General features: G+C 43.3%; 1 protein-coding gene across 1 annotated transcript in view; it reads right to left on the bottom strand.

The window, feature by feature from the left end:
- Positions 1–27,361, bottom strand: part of LOC135111818 (uncharacterized) — a 78,366-nt gene that overhangs the window by 18,389 nt on the left and 32,616 nt on the right. Inside the window, exon 5 of the mRNA XM_064025527.1 lies at positions 20,514–20,598. Coding sequence (XP_063881597.1) covers positions 20,514–20,598 — 85 coding nt within the window. The remainder of the gene's footprint in view (positions 1–20,513; positions 20,599–27,361) is intronic.

The following is a 27,361-nucleotide window of genomic DNA, read 5'->3' as shown; positions in this document are numbered from 1 at the left end:
CTTCTCCAAAACATCAATGCTCATTCGCCACCCGCTCCACCACCACCACCACCACCACCACCACACTCGAACCAAGAACATTTATCATTTCAACTCCAGAAAGCCAGCGATGGACTTCCTTAATATTTGTAACACTGAAAGGAAAGGAAGAGAGAGAGAGAGAGAGAGAGAGAGAGAGAGAGAGAGAGAGAGAGAGAGAGAGAGAGAGAGAGAGAGAGAGAGAATACCTTGCCTCTACTCTCTTATTATAAAGTCCTGAAGGGGTTGTAAAGCTGCTATATATCACAAGGTCATATTAAGTAGTCATGATGAACCCTTCTTTCCTCCTCCTCCTCCTCCTCCTCCTCCTCCTCCTCCTCTTATTCCTCCATTTCTTTACTCCTGTATCTCATTGTACCTTATCTAGTTCCACCTACGTCTTTATCAAAATTCTCTCTCTCTCTCTCTCTCTCTCTCTCTCTCTCTCTCTCTCTCTCTCTCTCTCTCTCTCTCTCTCTCTCTCTCTCTCTCTCTCTCGCTGGGTGTACTTTTTTTTACGAGCGTCATAAAGCATTACCGCGTCGCGCCTCAGGGTCCCCGGGGTAATGGAGATGAACAGACTTTAAATACAAATAAATCCTGGCGTACCCGAACCTGAAGACCCGTGGATAGATGCAGCTATTGGGGGTGGTGGTTGTGGTGGTAGTAGTAGTAGTAGTAGTAGTAGTAGTAGTAGTAGTAGTTGTTGTTGTTGTTGTTGTTGTTGTTGTTGTTGTTGCTGCTGCAAGAGCAGCGAGAGGTGAAGGGTTAAGCAAAATTATTCCTCTTTCACATGAAACACAGAATAAAGAGTCGATTATATAAAGAATTGTCCTGAGAAGTAATATACTACGAACTATTTGAACTCAGAAGACTCAGAAGCAGCATATGGCAACAAACTACCGGAAAAATCAAACAACTTCTCCCATGCGAAATTTTCAACTTTTTGAGAATCTTTGAGAATCTGCAGTAACATTAGATAACAAGCTCATTCCTTGAAGACAACAGTACAACTCCTTCAGCATAATACTCATGAACAGCCACTGGAGTCAGGTAATCAAACAAACTCTTTCCCCTTCCCCACAAGACATGCAACAAAAAGTCTCGGATATGAGAAACTGCATTAACCAGTATAGAGCAATGGATAATGTTCAAATTTTCCAGACCCACCTAGTGCCAATCAGGAAAAAGTACGTAAGAATATATGTACGTGTAATTGCAGTCATTGAGTAGCTGGAGATGATTCTAAAGCCCCTTGATGACAAAAAGTAATAAAAATAATACTGAAATATTCTAATAATATCCAGAATACAATGGAACAGATGAAACACGTAAGGAAGTGGAAGGAGATGGAAGGAGATGAAGGAAAGGAAAGGAGAGATGGAAGAAAAATATTAACTGTTCTAAATGGACACAAACACACACGCACACAAACACATACACACACACACCACAACCACCAATACCATCACCCTCAACTACAGAAGGAGGAGGAGGACGAGAGGAGAGGAACAAGCACAGGGGCGCCCCACACGGAGGCCACCATCTGACACCCAGGACTCGTCACTCAGGCCAGAGGGGGTAGTGTACCTGGTCGCCTCGCCTCAACCCCCCACCTGAGCGTGGCTAATCCGACCAGAACAGACTCGAAGTTTCATTAAAAGAGGAATTTTAACCACCATGTCTATACGCTACGGAGGGAGGGATGGGAAGGGAGGCAAGGCAAGGGAAGGGAAGGGAAGGGAAGAAAAGAGAAGGGAAAGGAAGGCAAGGGAAGGGGTGCTGGATTGAAGGTGAGAGAGAGAGAGAGAGAGAGAGAGAGAGAGAGAGAGAGAGAGAGAGAGAGAGAGAGAGAGAGAGAGAGAGAGAGAGAGAGAGAATTAGTGTTAAAGTCTCAGTAATGTCTTTTCCTCCTCCAGAATTTAATGGTCTCTCATCCTACATTTTCTCTCCACACTCCTCTCTTAACCCTACTCCACCTGTCCCCTCCTGCTCCACCACTTTGTTCCACACTAGTACTACTCACTCCACTCCACTCCACTCCACTCCACTCCACTCTACCTATCATATCCTCCACCATACCATCTACAGTGCTGTTAGAATCCACTCCATCCAGCCTCTCTGCACACCAGGCTACGTCTCCACTGTCCACCTAAATCTACACCATCAAACAAAACTACAAACAAAGAAAGTACCGAGTTAAATGTATATTATAACTAACTTGTAAAAAGAGGAAGATTAATTAGTAGCCATTCTTAATTTACTAAAAATCAGTAAAAGGGAAGGAAACACAATAAATAAATAAAAATAAATAAACCCGAACATAAAGAAGACGAAATTATCGAGCACGGAGTATACAAATATAATATTAAAGTAACAAATAATAGTCAGATTACCTTTATTGATGTCTTCCGCATACTGGACACGACAAAAAAAAAAAAAAAAAAAACCTGCTTTACGTTCTGCCTCACGTCCATCCTTCAGAGTAATTAATTAATTATTTATACCTGATGAGCCGACCCGAGACTTTGAAACAATGCAACACGCAGGTGAACGCCCTCGGCCCCCCCCCGCCTGTACAGTCCCGCCATGGGACGAACACCCTTCACCACTCACTTCCAATATGCTTAGCAGCTTTTCCACCATCCTTCAGTCCTCAGGTTTGCTGGAAATCGGTCTTTTTTTTTTTTTTACGTTGTGTTAAGAGTGTCAGAAGATTAGAGGTTTTGACAACTTGTTCTTGTTCTTGTTCTTCTTGTTTTTCTTCTTGAGACTGAAGGGAAAATAAAGGGTGAGATGATAGGGAATGTGGAATGTTGCTCGACTTATGACTGCCAGTATGGAAAGTATCAAAATGATTTGTTACTTTTTTCCTTGTTTATGTTAATGTTTTATATGTCACTGGAAAAAAGGAACGGGTCCCAAACTGTCAGAAATATATACTTTTTTTTATTTCCTTTTTGAGGGAATAGCATAGTGTGGAATTTTAATTTTCTTTTATATTGGTTTTTCACTTTCCATATTACTCTTGGCCAGTCTTATAACAATGTAAAAAAGAAAACAAGATAATCATAATAGATAATAACATATTCACCTGGACCCTGATCCTGCATAACGAGCGACCAGGAGTGGCGGGAACGTCGCTACTGTTCTCTTTACTCATCAAGTTTAGACAACAACGAAGGCAAGTCCAGGTCCAGAAATTATTGCACAGCTCTCGCCTCCAAAAAAGTACAAGTAGAGTTCTTTGCCTTGCACCCTTGCACTCCTCTCTTAACCCTCCTCCACCCATGCTTAACTAACTCCTCCACATCACTCCACACGCTCACTCCACGCCAGCACCAACGCTATCTTTTTTGTTCATATGTAGGTGGGAACAGTGGTATAGGGAAACAAAAATATATATAAAAAGAGGCTTACTGAAGGTGTCAGTCCCCAGAGAGTGTAGTCAAAAGGGTTATCTAAACTTTAAGGATAAGTGTCTTGAAATCTGCTCCACTAACTTCACCCTACGCTTTCACCCATCTTATCTTTCTCCACCTGATCAAACCACATTGTTTTTTCAACACTCAATGCTCCTTATAATTAAACACTGGCACCTTATTCCAATTAGTTCTGCAGGCTGTGATGGAGGTTAACTAAGTTTTCAAGAGTGTGTTCCTGATTCCGGTGGTAGTTTAACAAGGCCTCTGCACCAGCAATGAGAAAACCAACAAGAGAATAGTAATAATAATCTTCCTTCGAAAAATAGTTGTTATTAGAGAACAAAGCGTTTAAGAATGCCACCCTACGTTTCACTTCTCATTAAACTCTAATATCAATTAATACACCAAACCCAAAACAAAAAAGTAAGAGCAAAAGACGGAAAAAAAGACAAAACAGGTAGGAAGCTGAGGAAAAGAAGATAAAAACATATAAAAAAAAACAGAAGAGAGTTACAAATTGAAGGGGAGAAAAAGGACAAAAGGGTATAGGTGGGGAAGGAAGGAGTACAGGGAGAATGAGGAGGAGAGAGACGGAGGAAAGGGAGGTCTAAGGGAGGAGGGGCTCACGCCATAAGGAGGATGGAAGTCATAATTTAGAGACGATGCATAATTTCATGGATCACGGGGAATATATTTGAAGGATGCATTAGCTGGGCTGGGAGCCTTAATTACCTCCACTGATATCTTTATGTGTGGAGGGAGGGAGGCGCGGAGGGAGAGAGGTAGGGAGAGAGGTACGCATGGAGGATGGAAGGGAAGGAGAGTGAAGGTGGAGGGAGGGATGGAGTTAGAGGGAGAGAATAGGAAGGAGGAATGGGAGGAAAAAAAGAGAATGAAGGGAAAGAAAGGAGGGAGATAAGAAGACTGCAAAGGAAGGATGGAACAGAATGTGAGTGAAGGAAGAAAGGTAGACAGAAGGTAGGGAAAAGAGAAGGTGAAATCGAGAAATGGAAGAAGAAAAAAATGAGTGAATGGGAAGCGCGGAGAGAAAGAAAACAAAAATAAAAAGGGGCAAGAAGAGAGATAAACACAAGGCAGGCAGGGAGGGAGGGAGGGAAGGGATGAGGAGGCAAGACATGATGATACAATATGAGGAAGGAAAGTTGATTGGAATGTTGCGTAATGGAGGAACAAATTAACCCGAGTCTTGAGTCATGAAACAACACGTGATTACCTCGCTAATTAATTGAGGAACAGGTTAAAAGGTTTTCCGCCATGATGGATAAAAAAAAAGAAAGAAAATAAAGAAAAAAAACAGAATAAAAAAAAGCATAAAAGGGGAAAAAGATAATTGATAAAGGAAAGGGATATTACAAGTGTTGATAAACTTTTAAAAATGATATCAATAATCCATTGATATTGATTTTCTTTACTTAAATACGTTGCCTTTCATTTTCTTTACTCTTTATCACATCCTTTCTTTATAATTCTTCTTCGTTTTAACAGTCTTTAGTTTTACATTTTTTAGTTAAATGAACATGGAGAGAGAGAGAGAGAGAGAGAGAGAGAGAGAGAGAGAGAGAGAGAGAGAGAGAGAGAGAGAGAGAGAGAGAGAGGGAGGGGAGGGGGGGCGAATTCCATATATCATCTTCCTCGTCGTGTTTGCTGAATGATAAACAGACACGTGGATGTACAGATTGAGAGATAGAGAGGCAAGTAGTACAAAGACTGAAGGATGCATAGATAAGGAGACAGTGATAGATAGAAGGGGAGATAGGAAAAGATAAAAAGAAATGTATTCATAGTTACATGTATTTTCTGCCACATATACATACTTACACGGATATACTTATGTGCATATATAGATATGAGAGAGAGAGAGAGAGAGAGAGAGAGAGAGAGAGAGAGAGAGAGAGAGAGAGAGAGAGAGAGAGACTAATAATATATTGATTTCGTGTTAGGTAATTAATGTGTGTGTGTGTGTGTGTGTGTGTGTGTGCGCGCGCCAATCATTTGTCTGTCTACATTCGTGCAGAACAATACAAACATTCACAACGTTATCTTCCATTTCACACAAACAAACAAACAAACAAACACGCGCACACACACACACACACACACACACACACACACACACACACACACACACACACACACAGGACACGCATGCCACTTGGCTATAAATCTTAAAAGGCGGCCTGGACATCAGAGGGAGAAGAGGAGGAGGAGAAATAAAGAAAATAAGAAAGGGTGATGCAGAGAGAGAGAGAGAGAGAGAGAGAGAGAGTATAGGGCACCCTGAGAAGTATGGATGGGGAGAGTATACAGGTAGAGGGGAGAGGAGAGCCTTCTAAGCAGCTATAATTCTCAGGGGGAGGCTGAGAACAACCCCCAGCCTTCTCTTTACCCCCGCATCTCCCCACCTCCTCCCCCACCGCGCCTCCCTACCTACTCCTCCCCTCCCCGGCGCCTCCCCACCTCCGATATCTCTCCCCGGCCTCTCCTAATTAAGCCTCACATGCCTGTGGTCTTCGTGAGCAATATCTCAATTGGCTGTTTGTTGCGGGGACTCGCTGCTGCTGCCTCCACCCATCACCCCTCGTCACCCGGTGTGTGTGTGTGTGTGTGTGTGTGTGTGTGTGTCTAGAGTATGTATACAGGGATTGTTATATATAGTTTCAAGGTTCTAGTTGAATTAATCATGATGCGTAAAATTACTGAGATCAATAAACTATGTGTGTGTGTGTGTGTGTGTGTGTGTGTGTGTGTGTGTGTGTGTGTGTGTGTGTGTGTGTGTGTGTAATAATATGTGAATGCATTTAAACTGTGGACAACTAAGGACAAGGACGAGCTACTAAATCTGCTACCGAGGATGCGGAGGACGTCAGTCAGTCAGGGGAAGGAGGAAGACGAGTGAAGCAGACGAGGGAGGAACGAGAAGCAATGAGTCTTTATGGTTTTGTTATTTTTCCTCCCTGCTACAGAACAGTAACAAAGGAGGAGGAGGAGAAGGAGGAGGAGGAGGAGGAGGAGGAATAAAGAGGAAAATAAGCAGTATAACCTCTCCTGGCCTTATTATCTCGCCGTTCGTGATTGGTCGCCGCGAGAGTCCAAAGTCTCTCATTAGCTACAGTCCAAGTAATCATTCCTGCGCCACACCGCCCCCCCACACCCCGCCCCCGCCTGCGCCCTCCCTCCCCACCGCCACCCACACATCCCCCCACCTCGCTCCTGCCCCAGCCGCGCCCCGCTGCCTCATATCTCCCCCACGCCGCCCCAGTTCTGCCGCCACGAGGACGTGTTGCCTTAACGGGGTCTCCGCTGCGGTCATAACTTAGATTCGCTGGGTATTAATTCCCAGCCGCCCACACCCACACCCGCAGCCCGCAGCCCCTCTCCCCGCCACATGCCCTCCTGCCCCGGTACTGCACACCACACAGCAGAACCCACACGCCCCCGACCCACGCCTCACCACGCTCACACCCCACGCCCGTCACACCCGCATGTCGTCACCGCCGAGTTGCCAGTCACCCGTCGCGTCACTGTCCGTCCCCCACCCGCCGCCGGGCGTCCAGGCCTCGCCCTTTGATGTGCAGGTGCGGATGTATAAAAACACGTATTATGTTGCTTTATAATTGCCAAACAATGCGACTACAAACATCGCCGTAAAATATGGCCGGCCAAGGAACCTGCCGTCACGAAAGCTATCATTTTGATAGCTGTCTATCATGCGAGCTCTCAATTCTGCATTCCCATTGGCTGATCCTGGGAAGCGGAGAGCCAATCAGTGGAGTCACAAATGCCACGTGAGTGCAGAGGAATGCAATGATTGATCTGGCGGGTCGTGATGTCAGGCGACGCCCGCCAATCCCGGCCGTCATCGCGCGGCTTCCTGGAGGCGGTGCGCCACGCGGGACACGGGACACCGCACCGCCCTGGCCCACCGCAGTGGTGGTGGTGGCGGCGGCGGCGGCGGCGGCGGCGGCGGCAGGAGGACCACTGCCGCCATTGCCGCCGAGGGCTGCCCGCCTCCTGCTGCTCCTCCGTCACAATAAACTGAGCAGCAGTGACACAGCGGCGCTCATTCATCTCCACCGGTGTGAGGAGGATGAGGCCTGGTGAGGGTGTGGGCGGCGCGTGGGGAGGGTGGGCGAGGGAACGGGGAGAGGAGGCCTGGCAGAGGGGAGGGACGACAAAGATAAGCGAGTGGAGGGAAGGAGGAGAGGCACCAGAGATCAATAGAACAGGAGGGGAGCATCGGACCTGTGAAGGAAGGGATGGTAATATACAAGGCACCTGTCCTTAGGCCTCCCTCAGCTGTGGCAGGCAGGTGTGGTGTGGGTAGTGGTGGTGGTCGTGGTGGTGGTGACGGTGGTGGAGAGGAATGGCAATAAAGGCAGTATTATTGGACGCAAAGTTATTTAATGCATAAATTCACTCTATATAATAATCTGAACACGAACACCCAACAAACTACACGGCCATGAACGGGCGTCACCGACAGGAGATGTGTGACTCAGGAATAATTGTGTATTTGGATTGATGTAAACACACAAATTAAGAATGATGAATGAGACAACGTGTGTGTGTGTGTGTGTGTGTGTGTGTGTGTGTGTGTGTGTGTGTGTGTGTGTTTTCACTTAGAGAAACAAAATAACCTATCCTCTCTCCTCTTTTTTTATCCTCCACTTATTTTTATCTCTTTACATTTACTTAAATTTCCTACCTCCAGTTTCATCCCTTCCTCTCTCCTTCCTTTCCTCCACCTCCACCTCTATCTCCACTTCCTCCTCCTCCTCCTCCTCCTCCTCCTCCTCCTCCTCCTCCTCCTCCTCCTTCCACCTCATCATCAATTTCCAAATCCTTCCCTTCCTTCCCTCCATGTCCTTCCTTTTCAATCTCTCGTTCCAACTCTTTCCTCTCGATACCTTTAGCTCCAATTCCCTCCCTCCCTCCCTCCCTCCCTTCCTCCCTCCCTCCCTCCCTCCCTCCCTTCCTCCTTCCCTCCCTCCCTCCGTCCTTACGAGTCCTATCTTTGGTCACCATCGCTCCTCCTGCCTCGTAAGTCGCTAAGGAGGAGGGAAGGGCACGGGGAGGGGAAAGGAAAGGAGGGGAAGGAGGTTGAGAAGGAAAAGGTGGAGGGTGGATGGGATTAAAAATATATATACTCTCAAGAGATGTTCGGTGGTGGCGCGTCGCAGGCCCCAGTGGGTTGTGGAAGTCAGCCCAAGGAGTAAAGGTGAGGGAAAAACAGCTGAGGGAAGAGAAGGAACTGATACATAAGATACATACGAATTAAAGCAGGGGAAGGAAAAATGTCATGTAAATAGAGAAGGACGAGAGACGTGGGTTAGTAAGTTAAATAAAATGAAAAATATATATATATATGAAGAAGAAAAAAGAAAGGAAGCGACGCACGGACCAACAACATACATCTTGTAAAAGCAAACACAGAAGACAGAACCGAAAAAAAAATACGATAGCATTCATAAGAGCAAGAATGAAAAAAAAAAATTAAACCACATTAAAAAAACGTAATACCTCCATGATAAAAGAAAAAAAAAACGAATCTTCTTGAATAAATACAGCGAAATAAAAAGGGAGAAGGATTCTTAACGTCTGGGACACAAAACAAATAGATGAACCAAATTCCTGCAAGCATCTCCGAGGTAACGCCTGACAGTGTTACCAGAGAGAAAGAAAAAATATACCTGCATGCAAGGAGAGAGAGAGAGAGAGAGAGAGAGAGAGAGAGAGAGAGAGAGAGAGAGAGAGAGAGAGAGAGGAGAGAGAGAGAGAGAGAGGAGAGAGAGAGAGAGGAGAGAGAGATCGACGAACTGACAGACAGAAAGACAAAAACAAGCAGACACAAACAAACAAACAGCTAGCCAGACAGAAAGAGACAAAAACAGAGAGAGAGAGAGAGAGAGAGAGAGGAGAGAGAGAGAGACAGTTAATAAAAGGTAAAGGTTAATCCTGATCACCTTCACACCACCCACACCTCTCTCACGCCCAGGAATTGCTACACTGCTGGTAAAATGTCGCTCAAACGTGTTCCATTCACCCTGATGCTGAGTGGCGGGCGTGAGGCGGCGGCAGTGTTACTCTCACGCCTCGCACCTTTACCTGGGATACCTCTGCACTCAACTAACGAGATTTCTTCGATTTCTATACCAATGTTATACCTGGACTTGATATTCGTGTTTATAGTTAGTACATATGTTTGCTTATACTTATCAGTGACCTCCCGTCCTATTATACGAGTATAAAGTGCTTCTAGTGAACCAAGATAATGTGACACTATTTATTTATTCTTTTTTTTTTTTTTTGCCGTAACATTCTTGATCAATAAACGATTTACTATTATTATTATTGTTATCATTCCTATTACACCCCCAGTCCTGTCTCCATTCCATCCTTGTCCCCATTCCATCTACATTCCCATTCCATCTCTGTCGCTCTTTCATCCCTCTCTTCCCATCCCATCCGTGTCAAAATCCCATCTTTGCCTTCGTACCATCCCTCTCCCCATCCTATCCCATCCCATATCATGCTCCGTCCCATCCCTGCTTCCATCCCTCTCCCCATCCCATCCCATCTTTGTAACAAGATAGCAAGACAAAAAGCGGACACGACAAAGCAAGTCTGCCCCACAAAATGGAGACGAACACTGAAAAAAAAAAACATGGAAAAGAAAAAAATATTAGAAACGAAACATGTTAACTCTATTTATAACCCTGTGAATATCTATAATTTTGTGCTGAAGACTCATTTCCATTCCCCCTTTGTGTACTGGTAATGCTGGGAGGAGGAGGAATCTGCGTGCGTTCATCTTACTCCCAACACTCATAAATAAAGGAAAACCAGAACGTGGCAGGAACCATAGAGGAATAATAATACAGGGATTGGTTGAGATCCTCCCCCTGTACCTCCCCATCCTATCCCAGAGTCCTTTCCCCCCACCAGCCTTGCCACCCCTGGGGACGGACGGCAGGGGACGCACCACCACCACCACCACCACCACCACCACCAGGGAGGGGCATGGGGGAGGGAGAGGGGCGGGGGCAAGATGCGCTGGATATAAGGGAAAATTGGCTGAAATCTTGCATCGTAAATGTCTTGGTTGACTCGCAGCGAGGCGTTGTGTGGGTCCGATTATCAGCGGCTCACATAATGGAGGCTTACTGTGTGTGTGTGTGTGTGTGTATGTGTGTGTGTGTGTGTGTGTGTGTGTGTGTGTGTGTGCGCGCAGCCAAGCCAAGCCACTCCTCCTCCTCCTCCCTCCTCCTCCTCCTCCTCCTCCTCCTCCTCCTTCTCCTCCTCCTCCTCCTCCTCCTCCTCCTCTTCCTCCTCCCCCCCACAGGCATCAACAAGCAAGACATCCACAAAATATTTTCCGCACACGAGCCTCATAACTCCTCCCGCAGCGCAGCCTCGGGTCAGTGACATCCCGGTCGCAGACAAGCAAGGTCACGCGGCGGACCTGTTAGCGATCTGATAGGTCACTCCCACGCCGCGCTGATAATTGCACCAAAATATCCACGTCTTGCGAGCGAGCGGCGGGTTGGTCAGCGTGGAGGATAATGCCAGGCTCTGATTGACCCTGCAAAAAAAAGTACCTGCTTCGCTATTGGCTGGCACAATGCACACGTATACTCTGATTGGCCACTTGGACCGTGAACTATGCCTGTGATTGGCCACCCGCACGTCAGCAATTACTATGATCAGTGGCTGGCGGCGCCCATCCATCACGCCGGCCGCCTCTCCGTCCCGCCTGGTCTCCACAATTACGTCCGAGACACTCTATGGTTCTCCTCTGACGGGGTTTCCAAACACTGGACTTTATCGCCGCCAGTCCCCGCTTTGGCCAACCCCCCCGCTTTGCATATTTCCAGCCCCTGATTAATGCGACTTGTGGTAAAGCGCCTCTTCCCGCCACAGCCTCCTCCCGTCTCTGTGTTCTCAATCCTCCTGCTCCTTGCCTCTTTAGCTCCACAGGTTTTCCCGCTCTCGAGTTCTTGATTCTCGGGGTCTCGTCATTCTTATGTTCTCATGTCCTCTTTGTCTTTAAGTCCTCTCGTCTTCCTCTCTTATCATCTTCCCGTCCCAAAGACCTTCTCCTTGTCCTCCCATTCCAATGCTCTTCCTCTTTGTCTTCCCGTTCCACAGTCCTTCTTCACAACTTCCCGTCCCAAAGCAACCACGCCACACAAGTCCTCTCGTCCCTATAGTCTAGTAATCCACTCCTACCCATCCAATGTCTTCCCGTCCCTAGATCTTCCCGCCCCGACATCTTCCCGCTTCCAAGGTCCTCCCGTCCCCCACCCCTCCCCAACTAAGGTCCTCTGAAGGCTCCAGGGATGCAAGGTTCTTCGTAATATTCTAATATTTTACATTTTGACTGAAATTAAATATGGCTGAGACTTGAGCCTTCATGCAATTAGTTTCTTCCTGTCGCTGGGGAGAAGCGCAGTTGGGATATTCTCCTTGCCTTTTTTTTTTTGTGTGTAATTTTTCTTATTTTGCATTCAGTAAGACAAAAAAAAAGTATCCTTACCATTAACATCAGCATGGAGGAGGCGGAGGAGGAGGAGGAGGAGGAGGAGAGAGAAGACGAAGTACAAAAACAAGAACACGAACAAGAGCAACAGGAACGAGAAGATGGACAAGAAGAAGCACAAGAACAAGAGGAGCAAAAACCACAACAACAACAACAACAGCAACAACAACAAAACATCCTTTCATCTCAACATCCTTTCTTATCCTTACAAGTTAAGAACCTATTTTTTTCCCCATTCGATTTTCTACATTATTTTTTTTTTTTTTTTGCCCCTCTCACATCTTATAAATAACAATACGTAATAACTCGTGCATTCCTGTCCTCTCCCTACGTGATGTGCATTCAAGTGTAAACTCCGAGCGTCATTGTGGAAGCGAGAAACAAAAAAAAAAAGAAAAAGAAAAAGAAAAACACTGAACTAAACAAGTATAAACTTACTGCACTTCATTTTGTTATTGAGGCGAACAAAATGGTGAATATGCGTAGTTAACTGAGACGGGCAGGACAGGACGAAGGTAGGATAAGGCTGGGGAGGGTTGGGTTGGGAGGGAAGGAGGTGATGGGAGGAGAGAGAAGAGAAGGAGAGGATGGAGGATAAGGGAGGTAAGGAAAGTGAGGAAAAGGTGGAGGATGAAAGAATTGAGGGTATAGAGAGAAGGAAAGCTGTAAGAAAAGGGAAAGGGATGATGATAATAATAATAATAATAATAATAATAATAATAATAATAATAATAATAATAATAATAGTAATAATAATAACAAAGTACATGAGATAAGAGGAAGAGGAGAGGAGAGGAGAGAAAGCAGAGGGGAGGAAGCAGCAGTAGAAAGAAGTTTGCTTGACACACGCTAGACATTTTAATCAACAATAAAGGTAAGACTGGAGAAGCAGCCCTGTTGACCCCTGCCCCCTCTCTCTCTCTCTCTCTCTCTCTCTCTCTCTCTCTCTCTCTCTCTCTCTCTCTCTCTCTCTCTCACCGACATTCCCGACATTTCTACAACACACACACAGCACAAAGACGCCGCAAGAGGGAGCATTCCACCTACAAGTTAACCACCACTTCACATCCTCGTAACACACACACACACACACACACACACACACACACACACACACACACACTGACTGTCGCAAAGAAACCAAAATAAAGACAGACAGACAGACAGAGACAGACAGACAGCCGCTAATGGAATCTAAAAGGTAAGACAGACAGACAGACACACACACACACACACACACACACACACACACACACACACACACACACACACACAGAGAGAGAGAGAGAGAGAGAGAGAGAGAGAGAGAGAGAGAGAGAGAGAGAGAGAGAGAGAGAGAGAGAGAGAGAGAGAGGAAAAAATAAAATCGATTTACATACCCACCCAGACGTCTCTCTCTCTCTCTCTCTCTCTCTCTCTCTCTCTCTCTCTCTCTCTCTCTCTCTCTCTCTCTCTCTCTCTCTCAACACCCGCCGTTCAAGCACCAATAATATTTCCAACCCCTTCCCTTCCTTCCCTTCTCCTTCCCTCAGCAGCAGCACCAACAAACTCTTTCGCTAGTCCTTCGGTTTCTCATTGCCCTTTATAAACAGTGAGAGCGAAGGAACAGTGGACTGGTCATTAGTGAGAGTTGGCGGCGCTGTGAGGCTGCCCTGGGCTCTTGAATATGCAATGATGTGGGCGTGCTGCTCCGCCCACCCGCGCACTACGACGCCCACAATCTGAGGGCCGCCCGGACAGGGAGATGAGGTGGTGGTGGTAGTGGAGTGAGGGAATGTTAGTCATACTGAGGAAAGGAGTGGGTGTTTGTGTGTCAGATAGATAGAGAGAGAGAGAGAGAGAGAGAGAGAGAGAGAGAGAGAGAGAGAGAGAGAGAGAGAGAGAGAGAGAGAGAGAGAGAGAGAGAGAGAGAGAGAGAGAGAGAGAGAGAGAGGAAAAGACAAAAAAAGAAAGCACGAAAAGTCTAAAATTATAAATGATAAAAAAAAGAAATAATCAAGAAAATTAAGAAAGGGAATAAGAGAGAGGAAAAGTAGAAAAGTGAGACGAGGAAAAAGAAAGAGAAAACAGAATGAAAGAGAAGTTAAAGGAGATAATAACCATAGGGAGAGAAAGGAAGAGAGAGGAGGGAAGAAGGGAGTGAAGGAGGGAGGAAGGGACACATTGAGGGACTCTGTTAGGGTTCTGCTGATAAGGGAAGAACATGCATTACCCTAAACTTTTGACAGTGTTCCTCCTCCTCCTCCTCCTCCTCCTCCTCCTCCTCCTCCTCCTACACACAAGCCTTCTCTCCCTCAACAAACCCACTTCTTCCTTCTTTCCTTCCTTCCCTCGTAACCCTCCTTCGTCTACTCCTGCTCCTACTCCTTCCCGTTATCAGAGGGTATCCTGGCGGGGTCCTTGTCGTCCGCTGCCTCGCTCCGCCTCATCCTGTCACATCTAGGAAGCCTCCCACCGGGGGTCCGACAGCGGTCATGTTAGGACTCTACACATCCTCTGTCACGTCTTATCTTTCCCGGCACCCCCACCCCCCCATCCCAAGCCCCTCCTTTCTCCTTCCAGCGATACCCTCTACCCCTTCCCATTGCCCCTCACAACTGTACCTCCAGCCCTGTCCATCCACTCCCCTGCCCCTTTCTTTCGACTCTCTACCTCCCTTTACCCCTCGCCCCCTCACAATTCCCCCCTGTTCATCCACTCCCCTGCCTGTTCTTTCGACTCCCCTCCTCCCTTGCCCCCTTGAGAGATCCCTAGCTCTTCTCCCCCACCACAAATACCCCCTCCCTGTCTATCCAGCCTCTACCTACCTCCTCTGATCCCTTCCTTTCCTTGCAACGCTCCCTGCCTCCTCCTCCTCTCTTCGCAGCATCCCCCTATCTATGCTCCCTTCTATTACAATCCTCCCCCCACTGTCCGCTACGCTCCACCAAGCCTCCTTCTGCTTCTCTTTTTTTTTTTTTTTTTGCTTCTTTTTTTGTTCGTTTACTACTGAGTTTTATTTCTTATTCTTCAAGTTTTTTTTTATTGCGTTTTTTTAAGTTATTGTTGTATCTTTGTTAATAATTTCCTTAATAAAATTATAGGTTTCTTTTTACATGCCTTTCTTCTCTTTTTCTTTTCATTTTTTTTTCTTTTTATATTCAAGTTTCGGTTTTATTCCACTCATTCTCTTCCATTCTCGCCCTCTCTTCGGGTTTGCATCTAAACTAACCTTTACTCTGCACATTTTCCTCCCGCGCATTTCAATTAAGTAACAATTTTCTCTATTTTCGTAGATACGATTATTACAATTTTCCCTGGCTTCCTTTTTTTTTCTAACTGCGTCATTATAATAATTAATTCCATCCTTTTTCCGTATGCTCTCTCTCTCTCTCTCTCTCTCTCTCTCTCTCTCTCTCTCTCTCTCTCTCTCTCTCTCTCTCTCTCTCTCTCTCTCTCTCTCTCTGATAAGGATGACAGATGGAAATAGGTATGTCTAATCAAGGGAATGCAACGTGTAGGCATGATGGCTTCTTGCAAGTTCCCTTATTTAAGTTCTTATTTTTCTCTATGACACCTCTTTCTTCTCTTCTCCTTCCTTCTCACAGTTCCTCCGTGGTGCAGTGACAAGCACCTGGCTAATAATACGTGGGCCCTAGTGTGCATGCAGGCTGGGGCAGTCGGCACACAAGTCACCCAGGTGTTCATCCTTCCCTCGGTTTAGTCGACGAATGGGAACGAAGGTAAAGTGTGGAGACTCAGATGTCACAGTAACGGTGTCTTGTGGTAAGGAGCATCACCCACCTCACTCACAAAGCCAATGAGACAAATGAGCCATAGTATATACCTTATCTAACCTTTCCCTTTCCTCTATGTCTCCCTGTTGCTCTTCTTCGAGGCCATGTCTAGGTATAGCGTATGTCCCTCCTAACTTTAAACTCTCCTTTCTGTGTCTCCCTGTTTGTCCTCTTCGCCAAGCTCTGCCATAACCTTGCATTTCCTTCCTCTGTCTTCCGAACCATGCATATCTATAGCCTATGTCCTTAATTTTACCCTTCCCTTCTCTGTCTCCTTGTTTCTCTTTCCTTCTCCTCCTCCACCACCTTAATGCGCTTCTCTTCCACTGTTAGTAGAAGCAGAAGAGGAAGGAGGAGGAGGCAGCGCGGGAGGACCACGGACTCCCTAACTTCAAGATTGTCGCTTTGATAACACCAAAACAAGGAGCTACTGGGAAGAGAGGAATGGAGTGGTAGAGTGGGAGGCTGAGAAATGGAGTGGGAGGCTGAGAAATGGAGTGGGAGAATGGGAATGGAGTGGGAGGCTGAGGAATAAAGTGGGAGGTTGAATGAAGTGGAAGATAAAAAAGAAAATGTAAATGAGTTAGACTAATTCCCTATTTTAAATTCCTACGTTTTCTAATTTCAGTTTAACCTTTGTTTTCTCTCCTTTTTTTATTCCTCGCGTCTTTCTTCTTCCTCTGCTTCGTTTACTTAATATATTTTCTTTACTTTTTCTCTTCCGTTGCTAGAACTACTCTCTCTCTCTCTCTCTCTCTCTCTCTCTCTCTCTCTCTCTCTCTCTCTCTCTCTCTCTCTCTCTCTCTCTCTCTCTCTCTCTCTCTCTCTCTTATCCTACCTCCATCCCCATTCCTACCCATCCATTAATCTCCTCCTCCTTCACCCTTCCCTTCTCTCCTCCTCCTCCTCCTCCTCCTCCTCCTCCTCCTTTCTCTCGTGGGCCAAAGGTACCATTATTTATTAAAAGCAATAAACCAATTGATAATGAACTGCCTGAGCCTTGCATGCTAATTAAACCTCCCTTGCAACGTCCCGGTGTGAGTGGTGTTAATTAACATTGCAATAATTATCGTTAGCTCACAGTTATAATTATCCTAAATGTTGCCCATCAATAACAACCTCCTCCTCCACCCCCACCACCTCCTCCTCCTCCTCCTCCTCCTCCTCCTCCTCCTCCTCCTCCTCCTTCGACCTTCTTCTCTACCTCTGACTTAAGTTAGTTACCACGGCTTCCCTCCTTCTTCGCCTTCGCCTTTCTCCTCCTCCTCCTCCTCCTCCTCCTCCTCCTCCTCCTCCTCTTATCTCGAGTTATCTTTACCTTCATCTCGATAACGTGCTCTTTCTTTCTTCCTTTCTTCGTGTCCATTGTTGTTATTGATGTTGTTGTTGTTGTTGTTGTTGTTGTTGTAGTCGTGGTGGTATGCGTGTGTGTGTGTGTGTGTGTGTGTGTGTGTGTGTGTGTGTGTGTGTGTGTGTGTGTGTATTCTGTTTATTTTCTTTCTTCTTTTCTTTCTTGTATGATCGACTCTTACTTTATCCCAACTCCGCAAGACAGACAGACAGACAGACAGACTCTCTCTCTCTCTCTCTCTCTCTCTCTCTCTCTCTCTCTCTCTCTCTCTCTCTCTCTCTCTCTCTCTCTCATTCCACTATGACAACTCAACACTCAATACTAATGAAAAGAATATAATTAAGTACTTCTCTATCAACAAAAATATGAAAACCCGAATCATTCCATATCATAAAAACAAAAAAACAACCAGAAACTTATATACATATTTTTTTCTCCGTCTTTACATTCAAACAACTCAAAGAACACATAAAATACGACAGAAGTACAACCAACAAAAAAAAGAGGCATCTGTGTTTCCCGGCAAGGTATTTATGCAAGTGTTAATTCCAAGGCTCATTTTTACGTCAGGACAAGGTGGAGGGAAGTAAGTCATATATAACAACGTCAGGTGTGCTAATGAACGGAATGGACCGCAGGTGATTCTGACGATACCTGAGTACTGGATGGGGGGGGTGATGTGAGAGGGGAAGGGAAGGGGGAGAAAGGAAGAGGCAGGACAGATATATAGTTAAGGACAAGAAGAATTAAGTAATAGAAGGGAAAGGAATAGAATGAAAGAAAAATACAGAAATAAGGGGAGGAGGAAATGGAAGGAGTGGAAGAGCGATTGAGTGAAAATAACAAAAAATAAAAATAGAATAAGAAATTGAAAAGTAGCAGGAACAAAAGGCGAAAGAAGAAAAGGATACAAAAGAAAATAGAAATAATAATAATGGTAATAGCAATAATAATAATAATAATAATAATAATAATAATAATAATAATAATAATAATAATAATAATAATAATAATAGAAAACCACGGATTTAAGTTATCTAAGCGAAGAAAATAGCAAAGGAAAGAAAAAGTGATGACGGAACCAAAGAAAAAAAGATAAAGAAAGGGAAATGAGAAGAAACAAAGCGATTTAAGCAAAATAAATCAAATAAAGAAATAGAAAAAAGAAAATAATGAGAACGAAGATAGAAACCAAAAGGAAATAATACCAAAACACCGGAGAATAAGAAGACTAGAAGACCAGGAGAAGAGAAAGAGAAGAAAGTGATATACGAGGAAGAAGAGAAAACCAGAATAAGAAAGGGAAAGTGGAGTTGAACGAAATACTGTAGACTCCTTCCAAGCGCCTACAGACAACCACCACCACCACCACCACCACCACCACCACCACCACCACCACGCAACATGTACTTAGGGCAGCCTCCATTAGGGCATCGCGCAGGCCAACAATGGGAGCGGGGCATAATTTGGAGTCCACTCAGGCCTGGCCACGACCCGCAGTCCAGACGTGAACAAAAGGAGGACAGAATGAACCGCTCTTTCTATTTAATTACAATAAAGGATAAAAGTTCAGAGCACCTCAACAAACCCGCGAGGAGAGACGCCTTATAATTACTAGTGCACTGCGTAGCTTTATGGCCATGGCTGCTGTGTACGAAGCTAGGAAGGTTACGAGGGAGAACTCAGCGGCGCGGCGTCAGAAGACATTGTAGGAATTTTAGGCTCTTATTCTGAAACGTTCTCTCTCTCTCTCTCTCTCTCTCTCTCTCTCTCTCTCTCTCTCTCTCTCTCTCTCTCTCTCTGAACACTGAGCGACAGACGCAGACAGAGTAAGGCACGTATTGTCAAAACGCATCGGCAGCGTCTTATCTCAACACACTGTAGTGAAAGTTATTGAGGTTTTCGGGAGTTTAACAAGAGTGGCGCATCATCAGTAGGAGAAGTAGTCATGGGAACAGGGCTAATAATTTCTATGGCCTTTGAAAATAATCTTAATGAAAGCCTGAAAGGTTTTAACATATGACTACAGATGACGAAGCGTGTTAATACCTCCTCGCCTCCCTCGCTAAGTCTCTCCCTCCCGGTGCATCAAGGAAATATGAAACATAGCACAAGACCACAATCTCAGCCTTATCTCTAAATCTTGTGTCACGGAGCCTAAATGAACTGTAATATCTCTCTCTCTCTCTCTCTCTCTCTCTCTCTCTCTCTCTCTCTCTCTCTCTCTCTCTCTCTCTCTCTCTCTCTCTCTCTCTCTCTCTCTCTCTCTCTCTCTCTCTCTCCCGGCGATGAATAAGCGAGGAAATGAACGTGAAGTAAAGGGGAGGATCAGTCAGCCTTGAGTCCCGGGGTGAGAGGTCTTTCACCCTGGCCAGGCTCAGAGGCCAAGGAGACGAGCATGAACTCAACCTGGTGACAAAGAGCACCTCAGCACCCACCCAGTGTCTTGATAATTAGTTAGGGTATGGAAGATGCTATTTTCAGCCGACCACGGTAATGCTCGATGCACAGAGATACGTGGAAAGACTGACGGATGGTAGAAAATTTACAACGATTAATTGGATTGGTTGAAACATAAGAAAAATAAACTGATATATAGAATAAATAAGATAAAGAGAAATACAAGAAAAGATACATCAAACAAATAAATAAAGAAACCAGAAATATAAGCAATACAGGCATTTATTTAATAAGCATACACAAGGAAAACATACACTTCATCAACAAATAAATAAATCACAAAAAAACCTGTTCCCTAACCACATCAAACCTGCCATAAGTACAAAACAACAACAAAACAAAAAAAACTCATTACTTCTCCACATACCCACAGCTTCCCTCACTTCAGTCAAAGCGAGTACTGGGGAACGCAACGCAACCTTTCCTCTCATTACAAAACACAAAACTCTTACTTGTCCAAATACTTACAGCTTCCCTCCTCACTTCAGTCAAAGCGAGTATTGGGGAACGCAACGCATCCTTTCCTCTCATTACAATACACATCGCCCGGCCAGCCAACGCTCACCAAACACACCTCAGTATTTCTACATCGGCTCCTTACCTGCCCTCCGCTATTTCCTTCCAGGTAAGACCACAATGAACCGGAGAGGTGCACGAGAAGAGGGTGGGGGAAACACAAAAATTACGAGTAAAGCGAAGGAATAAGAGGGAGAGAAAAAAAAGAGGATAAAGAGGGAGAAAGCATAGATGGTCAGCCTTCCTTTAGAGAATGGCTAAGAGACAAGACATTGAAGAGGGCGGGAGGAACATGAGGAATACAAGGAAGGGGAAGGAATGAGAGATAAAAAAAAAAGGATCAGAGGGAGAGAATAAAGTATAAATGGTCAGCCTTCCATAAAATACATAATATATAAGGCACTTACCTTGAAGGAGAAGAGTTGTTCGCCCTCCTCGTGTCCTTCTTCGTGTCCTTGTGGGAGGGAAGCCGACGGTCAGTGAAGAATCTGTCTGTCCACGCGAGGGAGCAAAGAAAGGGAAGGTAATAATTAAACGGGTGAAAGTGAAGGATTTTTTTTTTTTTTATCTTGAACATAAGTAAAGAAGGAGTACAAATAATTTCATATAGTTAGTTCATTAGTGTGTGATTTATGATTCACCTGGTGGGGGGTGATGCTTTCTTCAATTGATTTTTTTTCTTTTCATAAACAGTTTATATATATATATATATATATATATATATATATATATATATATATATATATATATATATATATATATATATATATATATATATATATATATATATATATATATATATATATATATATATATATATATATCCTGGACGTAAGTAAAAGGAGAATGGCAAACAACTGCATATCGTTTGTTCATTAAGGTGTTATTCATGATTTACCTGATGGAAATCATGCTTTGTTTCACAGACTTTATTTCCAGGAGAGGAACATTTTTTTTTTTTTTTCAAGCCAACCAACAAAAACATCTAAATACGGATGGAATAAATGTTAATAAAAAAATATATATATCATAAAACGAAGGTATTATATTTGAATTGAATTTGGGAGAAAACAACAAAAGAAAGAGAAGAGTAACAAACAGAATGACTGAAGCGTACAAAAATTTTCTTGCCACATTAAATTTCATCACTTTTTTTTTTTTTTACGTTCAGGTCTTACACCTCGGCTCTTCCTTCCTTATTAGGGGAGACGTGCACACGGAACAAGTCACACGAGTAATCATTTAGTAAGACGTTAAATCTTATTACATACCAGTATTTCTTTTATTTCAGTGATCTGTTTTCGTCTTCATCTATTATGAGTTTTTTTTCTTATTTCACTTTCCTAACGTTTACTTATTATTTACTCTATTATCACTGTTTTTGTATTTTAATGCATTAACCTATTCTGTTTTTTTTTTTTTTTTCATTACTGCATTGATTTGTGTATATCTCGTTTGTTTTCTTTATAATTGATTATCATGTACAATTTACGAACCATTACCATATCTTATTTATGTATTGACTTATTCTGCATTACATTTCTACATTGACTTATGTAAGGGTTATTTACTTCCACTCTCCCCGCAGGACTGCAGTTCACACGCCAGCTGAGTTCAAGCAAAAGAAAGAAAAGGAACGTGTGGCGAGGACTGCCAAAAAGTTGAGTTTCCCAGAGACAATATTTTGGATTACTACTTATTACCGCATTCAGATAATCCAGCTATTCTGAACTGTTTTACGTGTATGAAGTTCTGGTGTACATACTAGTGTGTGTGTGTGTGTATATATATATATATATATATATATATATATATATATATATATATATATATATATATATATATATATATATATATATATATATATATATATATATATATATATATATATATATATATATATACGAGTATATATACTTCGGGATTTGATAGTTCAAGTAATTCTAAGTCGAAAATACTCTATACACATATGTTGTGTTTTGCTTTATTTTGCGAAAAATTAACGTGTAAGTTGCGTAATGAGAACTGCTCGCCTGAGTGGGCCTCCCCCTCCTTCCTTCCCGCCTCGGCTGGCTAACGTACTGGAGTGGCGCCGCGTGGCATTAAGTGATAATTTTTTGTGTACAATCTTCGCAGTCAGATCCTTACAGGAGAGTTAGCAAATAACTGACTAATGTTCCTTTTGTGTGTCATTGAAGAAAACATACAGGTAACAGGAATACAGTGATTGTTAAGTGCTACCTTTTAAACATACGTGGCAACTTAATAGCTTCATGACGACTGCCGGACGTTCCCCGCCAAAACTATATATATATATATATATATATATATATATATATATATATATATATATATATATATATATATATATATATATATATATATATATATATATATATATATATATATATATATATATATATATATATATATATATATATATATATATATATATAATATTTTTTTTTTACAAGTGATGAAAAATTGTGCTATATTCCGTGAATTTTACCCCTTATGTATTTGTGTTTGTATTCTTTGTATTCTTGTACTGATGGTGGGGTTTCGTATTGTCACCTGGACGATACTGCCTTAGTTGTTTGATCTGTCATTTGCTAATTGTTTCCTGTAAGGATGTGACTGCGTAGATTATACACAAAAAGAATATCACTTAATGCCACTCGGCGCAATTCGAGTACGCGAAAAGGCGGGAAAAATGGAGGCGAAGGCCTACCCAGGCGAGCGGTTCTCACAATATAATTTAAACGTTACTTTCCTGCAAAATAAAGCAAAACACAGCATATGTGTAAAGAGTATTTTTCGACTTAGAATTACTTAAACTATCAAATCCCGAAGTATGTACCTTAATTCGTGGGACACCCTGTATAGACAGACATACATAAACAATAGATAAAAGCTAGGTAGATAAACAGATACAAAGGAAAAAATAATAAATTAATGGTGTACAGTACGAGTATAAGGGGAGAGAGAGAGAGAGAGAGAGAGAGAGAGAGAGAGAGAGAGAGAGAGAGAGAGAGAGGGAGAGAGAGAGAGAGCTCTCAGACTCATTATCGACTGAGCCGGACTGCCCACCGGACCTGCCTGTAATGAGCCATTTATTTTATAGCCTGGCTGGGTAAAGGGAACCCCCCCTCCCACCCTGACCACCACCACCACATCCACCTCCACCTCTACCACCAACACTATCTCCATCTCCATCATAAACACAACCACTACTACCACCACCACCACCACCACTAATACTATTACAATGTCCATCACATCCACCACTATCATTACTATTACCACTAACGTCATCCACCACCATCACCACTACGACCACCATCACCACGAATACCACCATCACCACCACCACCACCTCCACCACCACAACTCTCCCCACCACCCCACCACCGTCTACCACTATCATAACCCTCACCATCCTTCACCATCACCATCCTCAATCCATCATGAAAGAAAAGGAGGAAGGGAGGAAATAAAGTGAAGGAGAGGGAGAATGAACAGACTAACACGACAAACAAGAAGAGAAACAAGAATATGAACAACAAGACTCATGACGTGACGAGTATTACAGGTGACAGTTAGTACCAGGTGGACAGAGGTGAGATGGAGGTACCCCACCCTAATTACAATGGTGACTCACAGGTAACTTTTTTAACGTGTCAGTTTTCACAAAGTTCCTCCCATTAACCCAAATGAACAGCGGCATTTACGGCCAATGGCGGTCCAAGGGAACTCAGCGTGCATAGAATATCTTAAGAGTAACACTGCCTACTGTGACGAGTGACGCGCGCTCGTTATGTCTTCCCGTGACAGCTAAGGAAGAATATAAGTGAATGAATGAATGAATAATTACACTAATAAATGAATAATAAACAAATAGATTAACAGATAAATAAATAAAAAATAAATAAATAAACAAATAAATATCATTATCATTAATGAATTCTAATAAATATTGATTTATATTATCATTATTATTGTTATCATCATCAGTATTGTTACTATTATTATTATTATTATTATTATTATTATTATTATTATTCCCCGAGCGGAGCGAGGGGGATTCTAGTTTTGATACCGCACATTACTACGTTCCGCCAGGCCCATGGAGGCGATGAATTGGCCAGGAGCACCTTCTGGTGTCCATCGCATATAAAAATTGTGATTTCAGTCTCAGTAACACCTCCCAGTAGGTAACTTTTGATGGCGCATCTTTCTTCTTTTATGATATTTCATCAGACGCACTGTTTTGCCGTATTTTACAAATTTCAAATTATCGAGCGCGCAAAATGCGCAAATATGCCATAATTTACCTCATATACGTGGTAGCCAGTTTTGGTTGACACCAACAGGCTCATCAGTAACTATAGAATCAAGATGTATGGTAAAAACTTGACAAAACAAAAAAGAAAATGGTATTACGACGAGTTGAACTGTGAAGATGTGAAAAAAAATGTTTATAACTTGTTTTACTTATGATCGCTTTTTTTCAACAGTTTATCATTGAATGTTGAAATACATTATTACATTAAGTAGGAAAAACTATCGTGAACACGATAGTGTGATCAAAATGCAGATAAATCTCCACATATTGAAAACGCAGAATTATTTATAGCAACATGTCACTCGCCGCAACCATCACGGCGGAGCGACACACTTGCTTTGGCGTGTGCAGTCGGGCTCCGTATGACCAGCAAATCTGCGACGCGTCTAAAAATTAGAACCCCCAGCCATTGGGTTATTATTATTATTATTATTATTATTATTATTATTATTATTATTACTAGTATTAATACCGCCACTACAATCACTATTATCATTATTATCACAGAAACAACAATGACAAGAAGAACAAGAACAAGAACATCAGAGAGAAGAAAAAAATAGCTCCGACACCATAGAAAAACACTCACCAACAGCCCGACACCATAGAAAAACACTCACCAACAGCATCCAGCGACAGGAACCAAACAGGTAAGCCAAACCATCACGCAAACCACTCGCCACACATTCTGAAGGCGTGGGTGAAGCAGCAGGAGGAGGAGGAGGAGGAGGAAGAGAAAGCAAGTAAGCAGGTATATAGCCAAATGCATCATCACAGAGTCACATGGAGTCTTGTAAATCTTCTAAGTCTCCGTCAGGATATCAATCCTGCGACAAAGGTGACAAGGTAGTGAGGTCCTTAGTTTAGAAAGGCTTCCTCATGTCTTTGATAATGAAATACGAAATTCCTCTACATCTTGCTCCTTCACGCCTTCAGGTGAAAATAGGTAGGCATGTCTTATGTAGAGAATGCCACGTGAAAATAGATAGGCATGTTTTATACGGGGAATATCATGCGGAAATTCGTAGGCATGTTTCATTTAGGGCATGATGGCTTCCTGCATCTTCCTTTATCATGTTCTTATATTCTTATGACCAACTCAGGGAGGAACGAAGCTCCATTTTCAGTGCTACGTTCTTCTGTTCCCTATTTGGGACAAGGTTCAGATTCTCTCCTCGTGTTTGAGGATGTGGTTGCCCTTTTATCGTCTTGTTTCTTGTTGCTGTGGTGGGATTGAATGTGATGTTGCTAGACTAAAAGAAAAGATGCGTGCGGGAGTGAGACAGTGTGTGTGTGTGTGTGTGTGTGTGTGTGTGTGTGTGTGTGTGTGTGTGTGTGTGTGTGTGTGTGTTTGTGTGTAAACCGAAACCAGTTCAGAAAAAAAAAAAAATCCCATGAACAAGATATAAAATAAACTACAAACATTCCTATACTAGAGAAAGAAAATAAACAAAGGAAGGAATGAAGAGGAGGAAAAATATCCTGCTGAACCCCAAGACCATCCCACACACGCGCACACACACACACACACACACACACACACACACACACGAAAAAAAAGAACACTCCAAACAAAATAAAACAAGCCACGACCAATCCAATCCAAAATAATAAACAAATAAATAAAACAAACAACAACATGAAAAAAAAAACAAAAGGAAGAGAACAAGGAACACCCTGCAGGACACCACATCCACTACACCTTTGCTCATTGGTGGTGGTGGTGGTGGTGGTGGTGGCGATGGTGTTAGGAGTCGTGAAGTGTTGCTGTCTTGACTCGGGATCGTCGAAACGGCAACTCGAGCAGCCCAGCGCAGGCCAGAAAGGCAATAAAGAAAGATATAGGTACTTGAAACGACGTCCTTACATTAAAAGCCCATCAAAGAGTCATTTTGATACTAGTTACGTCGTGGCTGGCGATAAATCCAGATGGGGCTGAGCCGAGTAAGTGTCCGCCGAGAAAAACAAAACGGAAATTGCAACCAAGGTATGAGAGAATTATTGAAAGTTCTCTAGGCGAGAGACCGAAGCAGGAGTGTGAGGGAAGGAGGGGGGGAGGAGGAGGACGAAGAGAAGGAAGGAATGGAGTGTAAAAGTGAATACGTGAGAGAGAGAGAGAGAGAGAGAGAGAGAGAGAGAGAGAGAGAGAGAGAGAGAGAGAGAGAGAGAGAGAATTATGAGAAAGTGGAAGTAGATGAGCTAACGAATTAATAGCTGTAAATAATAATATGATAGAAAAGTGTAAAATCTAGTGAGTGATCTAGTGAGTGCGTGAGTACACAAGTGAGCAAATGGGTGAGGGTTCCACGTCTCGAAGTAGAAAGCCAGAGACGACACAGCAGGAGGGCGACCCAGCGACCACCCGCCTCTCCCTCCTCTCTCTCACACTCCCTCTCCCTGTCCTATCCCCGCCGCCAGCCACAAGAGCCATCCCTCACCTCACCCTCACCTCCCGCCCCATCAGGCCCAAGCGAGAGCCATGAGAAAGAAAAAAAAATGTATAAACTTGTCTTAGACTGAAGCTGAGGTATCAATACAATTGTGTGTGTGTGTGTGTGTGTGTGTGTGTGTGTATTATCCAGTCGCGTCTTTCAGTTTTTTTTTTTTTTTTTTACACACGAGGCAAACTTATATAAATGAAAGTCGTGAAAGTTCAAGAAGTAACAAAAAAAATGAGGAATAACTGACAGGTATACTGGCATATGAATACCTGTGTTACCTGTTTTTTGAGAAATTTTTAACCCTAACCATTAAAATTTACCATTAAAACATTACAACTTCATGACAAATGAAGACTAAACTGATTAACATCCCTAACAAAAAAAAAATGAAAATAATGTAAATTAATTGATGATTATAATAATCTTTTTAGTCACTCGCAAAGTTAATAAATAATTCAGTTACTGGTAT

Source organism: Scylla paramamosain, chromosome 22 (genome assembly GCF_035594125.1).
Source record: "Scylla paramamosain isolate STU-SP2022 chromosome 22, ASM3559412v1, whole genome shotgun sequence".
Lineage (NCBI taxonomy): Eukaryota > Metazoa > Arthropoda > Malacostraca > Decapoda > Portunidae > Scylla > Scylla paramamosain.
This window is presented reverse-complemented; position numbering and strand designations above follow the sequence as displayed.